Below are 6,874 nucleotides of genomic sequence, written 5' to 3'. Positions count from 1 at the left end.
TCTTGTATTTAGACGTTAATTTTATTTTTTTTAAAAATATGTGATTAATTAAATTTTAACTTCTAAACAAAAAAATTAACAAGATAAAAAAAAGAGAAAATAGTTTTTTTAAAAAGAACTATAATATTAAAAAAATTTACATTTACCGTCGTTTTTTATTGTTCGTTCGAAATCACAAATTTGTAACAAAAAAATTAAATTTTTATTAACATTTTTTAAAAAAAAAGTTGAAAAAATTATAAAAGAAAAAGTAATAGTCATTTTACCCCCACAATATATATTTGTAACCAAAAATAAAATTCTAACTTTAAATTATATTATTATTCACATATTTTAATATAAAAATATAATTTTTATTTTGAAATAATTAAAATATAAAAATATCAATTTTAAAAAAAAAATTTAATAAACAGTACCCTTTGCTGGGCACAGTGCCTAGCCGAGGATCTTGATCCAACCTATTGTGGTATGAGATACATATCGAGATTTACGATATATTTGATAGGCAAAATCTTTTCAAACTCACTAAATATTAAATCGATCTAGTTAGAGATGATATTTTGAAAAACATATTTTCACTATGTGAAGATAAATAATAATGATAATATTATTAGTAAAAATATAAGGATATTACACGTATATTACTCTACTTTAAGACCTACATTATTTAAACCTTTTCAAGCAATTTATTTTGTTGAAGAAAAAATCAGATAAAAAGAAAATAAGAGTAGGTCACTTGTAAAACGGTCTCAGGGATCTTTATTCATGAGAGGAGTCAACTTTGCTCATATTTACACTAAGAAGTAATAATTTTTCATGATGATTCAAATAAAATATTTGTCTCACAAAATTGATTAATGAAACCGTAGAAGTTTTTGTGAGAAAACAGATAGGCATACGCTTGTTGAAGGGATAATACGATATAATGGTTATTTAATTTGAAATGGACTCGAAATTTTGTGAAAGCACATTGTCAAGGTGAGTGACTACCAAATTTCTTCACCTATATTTGTGTTTTTCTTAGGAAAAGCCATGAATTCTGTAGCTTTATTCACACCAACAATGTGGCTCAACACTTAATTTCTTTGCGTGGTTTTTTTTTCTGTACTAAATTTTCTTATATATAAACGAAATCTTGAAACCATTTATCTCCTCCAACATTCGGTTAACCATGAAAGAAGTGATAAATATGTTGTCCCCGAAGAAGCACAGAGTACAATTTCTGGTATTCTTTGTCATTAAATATATGATGAGCTCGTGTATGTCTGAAGAACGAGAAATCTATTTGGTTTTAATGGAAGGTGAACCAGTTGCATTCCATGGAGCTGTAGAGCAGGATAAAGTGGGCAAAAGAACTGTTTACGACAGGTAACTGAAAATTAAACATGATCGACCCTTGAAAAAATATTCCCGAGTTTTTCACTATAATTTTCCAAAAATGTAAGTTTCGTGTAAAAAAAATGCAATGTAACCAGCCCGTGTTGATTGAATTAATTGGTTCACTTCTGAATTCGGTCAATTCGAAGAGAGAAAAATATATTTCTTGGACTATTAAATCACTTTTATCGTTTTACATTGTTAGTGAAGCTTCCATTGCTCATGCAAAGCACTTGGTAGACACCCACGACCAATTTCTGCAAAGAGCTCTCGATGAAGGTAGCTACAACAAGCTTTACAGCTTCAAAAATGTCGTCAATGGATTCGCAGTGCACACAACCACTTCTCAGGTTATAATTCATCATGTTTATAATCCCTGTAGATCCTAATTAGTGCGATTCACTTTAATTCGTCGCACTTTTAGCTTTAATCCATAAAACGAAAACTAGTTTTTTTGTACGAAAAATGAAGGTAGAGAAGTTCAAGAATTCAGTTGAAGTGAAGCTGGTCGAAAAAGATAGGGGAGCTAAACTAATGACAAGTTATACCCCAGAATTTTTAGGGTTACCAGCAGTTTGGAGTCAAGAAGGAGGAAATAAAAATGGTGGTGAAGGAATAGTGATTGGTTTTGTGGATACAGGCATAAATCCTTTACACCCCAGCTTTGTGTACGAATCCTTGGATCCCTTCACATCAAATATTTCTCATTTTTCTGGAACTTGTGAGGGAGGCCCTTTATTTCCTGAGACTTCTTGCAACGGTAAGATCATTTCAGCTCGGTTTTTTGATGCTGGGGCGCGAGCATCGGTGACTCTTAATGCTTCTGTTGATATTCAATCACCCTTTGATGCAGAAGGACATGGAAGGTATGTGTGTGTATATATACATAATATGGTTTTTCTTCCTCCAATTTTTATTCTTTTCTTCAAGGTCATTGATGAACGATATTAAATAAATACGGGATTGAACTTGAGAACTTAGTCGTGCTGGGGTAATTTAAAATTTGTAAGAATATTGGATGTAACATGAAGGGACGATGTTCCTTTTCTCCTTATCTATGTATTCATGCATGCATGCAAAGACCTTTTCGTGTTTTTGTTTTGCAGTCATGTTGCTTCAACTGCAGCTGGGAATTTCGGTGTCCCGGTGGTTGTGGATGGATTCTTTTATGGTAGAGCCAGTGGAATGGCTCCAAGAGCAAGGTAATTTAATTAGAAATTCTTGGAGTTTTGTCTAGCTTTTTAGTCTTCTTCCCTTCAGTGAAATTAAGCTTATATGAATGAATTGTAATTTGCCACTCATTTGGTTGGTTACGACGTTGGATTCTCTCTCCCTTTAATTTTCTTTTCTTGTCTCTCTTTTTTTTAATAGGATTGCTGTTTATAAAGCTGTTTATCCAACAGTGGGAACTTTAACAGATGTATTAGCAGCGATTGATCAAGTAAGCACCTTTTTTTTCTTCTCCCATTACGTTTTCTCAAATAAATTCTACGTATGAAGAAGAGGGTTTGGCTAGGTTCTTTAGTGGGGAGATAATAGGAAGCAGCTAGAGTTTATTGATTTTCATGTGTTGAGTTTTTATTAGTGTGACAAGTTTGCTACTCTGGTTCGTTAGTGTCACTCAACATTTGAAAAATGCTGAAATAACTTGTGCTTTATTCTATAATATATTTCCTAGAAACGGATGGATGGTAATAGTACAAATGAGATAATAAAAATAAGCGTAACAAAATATTTAGAATGACAATGTCAAAGACGAGATTTTAATATGAGATAAGCTTCGTTCCTTTGTAGGCAATATTTGACGGGGTAGATATCTTAACACTGTCCGTAGGACCAGATGTACCACCAGAGGACACACTCACATTCCTGAGCATGTTTGAAATATTCATGTTGTATGCACACAAGGCCGGAGTTTTTGTGGTTCAGGCAGCAGGCAATCAGGGTCCCCGCCCTTATTCAGTCATCTCATACAGCCCTTGGGTCGTTGGCGTTGCTGCTTGCACGACAGACAGAACTTACCCTGGGACTCTTGTCCTTGGCAATGGTCAAAAAGTCGGTGGCATTGGATTATCAGGTATACAGTTAGTTCTCATGTATATTAAAAGTTATAGGTACTAGTAGCAATTCGATTCAATTTCTTTAACTCCACGACTACAACTGTCCAAACCTTGTGTGACACAAGCAGACCCCATAAGACTTCAGTTGCAATTAGTTACTTCCTGAACTCATATATAATTCACATTTAGAAAATCCATTGATTTGTACCTCAGGTCCAAGTTTTGGAGATGGCTTGCTTCAATATAAGTTGGTGCTGGCTAAAGATGCGGTAAAGGTGAATGGAACGTTTCCTATGACTCCTCGGTATGTAGAGGAATGCCAATATCCAGAGGCACTGGATCCTACAGTGGTGCGAGGCAGTGTGGTCATCTGCACGTTTTCAGCTGGTTTCTACAATAATTCTTCAACTCTAGAAGCCATTATTGAAACAGCAAAGGTTCTTGGATTCATGGGATTTGTCCTCGTGGCAAATCCGAGTTATGGAGACTTTATAGCTCAGCCTATTCCCTTCTCAGTTCCTGGCATACTAATCCCACGAATAAGTGATTCTAAGGTATATATTTACACGAAACAAGAGTTAAACTAGCAGAATCATGGGATCGAGAAAGTTCGGACTTGAGAAATATTTACCTCACTTTTTGTTTGTCATAGATTATATCTCGATATTATGAGCAGCAGACTCAAAGAGACGATAAAAGGCATGCTGTAAGATACAGTGGCAGGGCAGCCATAAGTGAGGGAAGAATTGCTACTTACATAGAAAGAGCACCAGTCGTCAGTAGATTCTCTTCAAGAGGTCCTGATTATATGGACCAAAGAAAGAACCCGGCTGATGTGCTTAAGCCAGATATTTTAGCTCCTGGAAACCAAATTTGGGCAGCTTGGAGCCCCATGAGTGTTCACAATCCTATCCTATCTGGTATTTTTTATACAAAACTGTTGTTCGTCCTATTCAAGATTCTTGAAAATTTTTAAGCCCCCTGGAATCTAACACGAAATTTTCAGGCAACAGTTTTGCTCTAATATCAGGAACAAGTATGGCAACTCCCCACATTGCAGGCATAGCTGCACTTATTAAGGAAGCAAATTCGGCATGGACTCCTTCCATGATTGCTTCGGCCATGTCCACCACCGCCATCAAGTACGATAACCAAGGGGAACCAATAATGGCCGAAGGTTTTGCCCCCTACACGTTATACCCAGCCGCACCATTTGGTTTTGGGGCCGGCCTAGTTGATCCCATTCGTGCCTTGGACCCAGGACTGGTCTTTGCTACTGGTAATATTTTACTCCAGCGTATAGATCTTGGCCACCTTCCACTGATTTCTTTTTCATTTCTTGTATCTGTGTTGATTAATGCCATGAAACAGGATTTGAAGACTACCTCAGTTTTTTGTGCTCTCTTCCAAACGCCGATCCGTCGGCAGTTAAAATCGCCACTGGAGGCTCATGTGGCCAAAGTTTTGTCAACCCGTCTGACCTGAACCAACCTTCGGTGACAATTACAGCACTTTCTGGAAAACGAACTGCGAATAGAGTCGTCAAGAATGTTGCAAGCAAACCGGAGACATACCTGTCAGCGGTGCTCGTACCAAAGGGAGTGAGAATAAGTATTGATCCACCCTGGTTCACCATAGCTCCCGGAGGGACTCAAAACTTAGAAGTCAGACTCGTTGTTACCAGGGTACTTGAGGACTTTAGTTTTGGGGAAATTGTTCTAACAGGAAGCATGAATCACATTGTAAGGATTCCTTTGTCTGTTTTACCTGTTTCAGTCTAAATTCCAAAGAAAAATATTCAGATAATGTCACCTGCATTCAAGTTCTAAATTCTATTATAATCCTTAAAACTCTGAACATTAAAAACCATGGCAGAAAATCATCAGTGAACCACTCGAAATTTAGGGACAAAGAATGATCTAAAAGATGGGCAACACCATTAGCCGTCCTTTTCATATGCAGTAGAGATAGAAAGGCTGGATCTTGTAGAAGTGACCAAATTTCCAATGCTATAACCGTTAGAGTAACCGTTAGAGTAGGTGTGTGATGAGCTTTATTGACTCTTACTTCAAAAATAATCTTTACTTTAGTAATATTTTGTTGTTTTATCTAATTATGACATTTACTTTATCTGAATATATATTCAAGTTGCATAGATAAAGCCCTTGAATATATAATCGATATCATCAGGTATGTCTCTCAACGTAAGATTATCTAACTCATTAAGAAATATATTGTATATTCTAAACCAATTTCTAATCGATTCAACCACTTAAAATAAAGCTAAAAGTCGCTCGAGCTCGAGAAAAATCAATGTGACGTAAACACTATATTTAATTGATAATGACATATGCAACGAGATTTTGCACTCTGGTACGGAAATTTTTTAATATTATTTCATCCCATTACTGGGAATTGACTAGCTGAGTAGGAGGCGCTACACTTGTTTAACGCTGAAGATTTGGGTGGAGGACAATATTGAAATTGAGAACCCCTCGAGACCAAGGCAAATATGATGATGACCTACTACTAAAGGAAGCCAAGTGACTTGAGAAAGTGAGACTTCATCTTTTGAAATAGATAACAAGGCCACTTGTACAGTCTACTACTTGTCAACAAATCAATTTTTTTGGGTGGTGTAATACATCTAAGTGTTTTAAAATCAAATATCATTCCTCCATAGGACGTAAAATCTTATAATTTACATCAAACGGTATCTTATATAAAAAAAAATTGTTGCTAGAATTCCTCTTATATCAGTCTATTTATATCTGATTGTGACACAATATAAACACTATTATTTAGTGCAGGTGTTTGTCAATGCTCAAACTTAATTTTAAAAAAAAGTTCTCAATCAAATTTTTTAAGAGTTTACATAATCCAATAGTGCAAATTCGGAATTATTGTAGTAACAGGAGTCACCAAATTCAACAAGGAGGAAATTAAGTACATGACGTCTTTCTAGCAATATAATATATTTTAGTACATGCCAATGCCATTGTCAATTATCTCTATGCGTAACTCTTTTTAGAATTAAATCTTACACTACGTTGGTGTTCAATGTATGTGTAAATATCAATGTGAACACCCACCCATTTGTGCAACATGACTTCATTTTCTTTTTTTTTTTTTAAATAGTTTATTATTTTTTTGAATTTGAAAGTGAAAGAGTACCATTAATTACATGTATTTATATATATAATATATATGTATATTATTTAATTTAATAATTTATTTAANAATTTGAAAGCAGTGTTCTAAAAAGTTTGCTTAAGCAAGATTTGTGCAACATGACTTCATTTTCTTTTTTTTAAAATATTTTATTATTTTTTTGAATTTGAAAGCAATGTTCTAAAAAGCCCGCTTAAGTCTCGCTTAAGCGCGCTTAAGCTTGAAGCTCGGCAAAAACGCCTCGCTTCGGAGAAAGCAGAAAAAAG

General features: G+C 35.0%; 1 protein-coding gene across 2 annotated transcripts; it reads left to right on the top strand.

The window, feature by feature from the left end:
* The first annotated feature begins 1,169 nt into the window (after positions 1–1,169).
* LOC140987734 (subtilisin-like protease SBT2.4) lies at positions 1,170–6,140 on the top strand. 2 transcript variants are annotated; one of them, XM_073456418.1, is made up of 11 exons: positions 1,170–1,368; positions 1,583–1,727; positions 1,849–2,243; positions 2,484–2,579; positions 2,749–2,818; positions 3,172–3,454; positions 3,651–3,991; positions 4,090–4,357; positions 4,444–4,716; positions 4,809–5,179; positions 5,861–6,140. In XM_073456418.1, exons 1-11 carry the CDS (start codon positions 1,172–1,174, stop codon positions 5,951–5,953), a joined length of 2,532 nt encoding a protein of 843 aa, XP_073312519.1. In that variant the 5' UTR covers positions 1,170–1,171; the 3' UTR covers positions 5,954–6,140. The 2 variants fall into 2 exon arrangements, with proteins under 2 accessions (XP_073312519.1, XP_073312583.1); XM_073456482.1 differs by lacking the exon at positions 5,861–6,140 and having other exon boundaries at positions 4,809–5,243.
* Positions 6,141–6,874: the final 734 nt, after the last annotated feature.

This window comes from Primulina huaijiensis, chromosome 1 (genome assembly GCF_012295235.1).
Source record: "Primulina huaijiensis isolate GDHJ02 chromosome 1, ASM1229523v2, whole genome shotgun sequence".
In the NCBI taxonomy this organism is placed as follows: domain Eukaryota; kingdom Viridiplantae; phylum Streptophyta; class Magnoliopsida; order Lamiales; family Gesneriaceae; genus Primulina; species Primulina huaijiensis.
The sequence above is the reverse complement of the archived record's forward strand: the minus strand, read 5'-3'. Positions and strand labels throughout refer to the sequence as shown.

Bases quoted from the DNA above. Each gene is read 5' to 3' on its own strand.
- LOC140987734 (XM_073456418.1), top strand. From the start codon at position 1,172: ATGAAAGAAGTGATAAATATGTTGTCCCCGAAGAAGCACAGAGTACAA. The intron at 2,819-3,171 runs GTAAGCACCTTT...GTTCCTTTGTAG, and splicing joins TATTAGCAGCGATTGATCAA to GCAATATTTGACGGGGTAGA. The intron at 4,358-4,443 runs GTATTTTTTATA...CGAAATTTTCAG, and splicing joins TCACAATCCTATCCTATCTG to GCAACAGTTTTGCTCTAATA.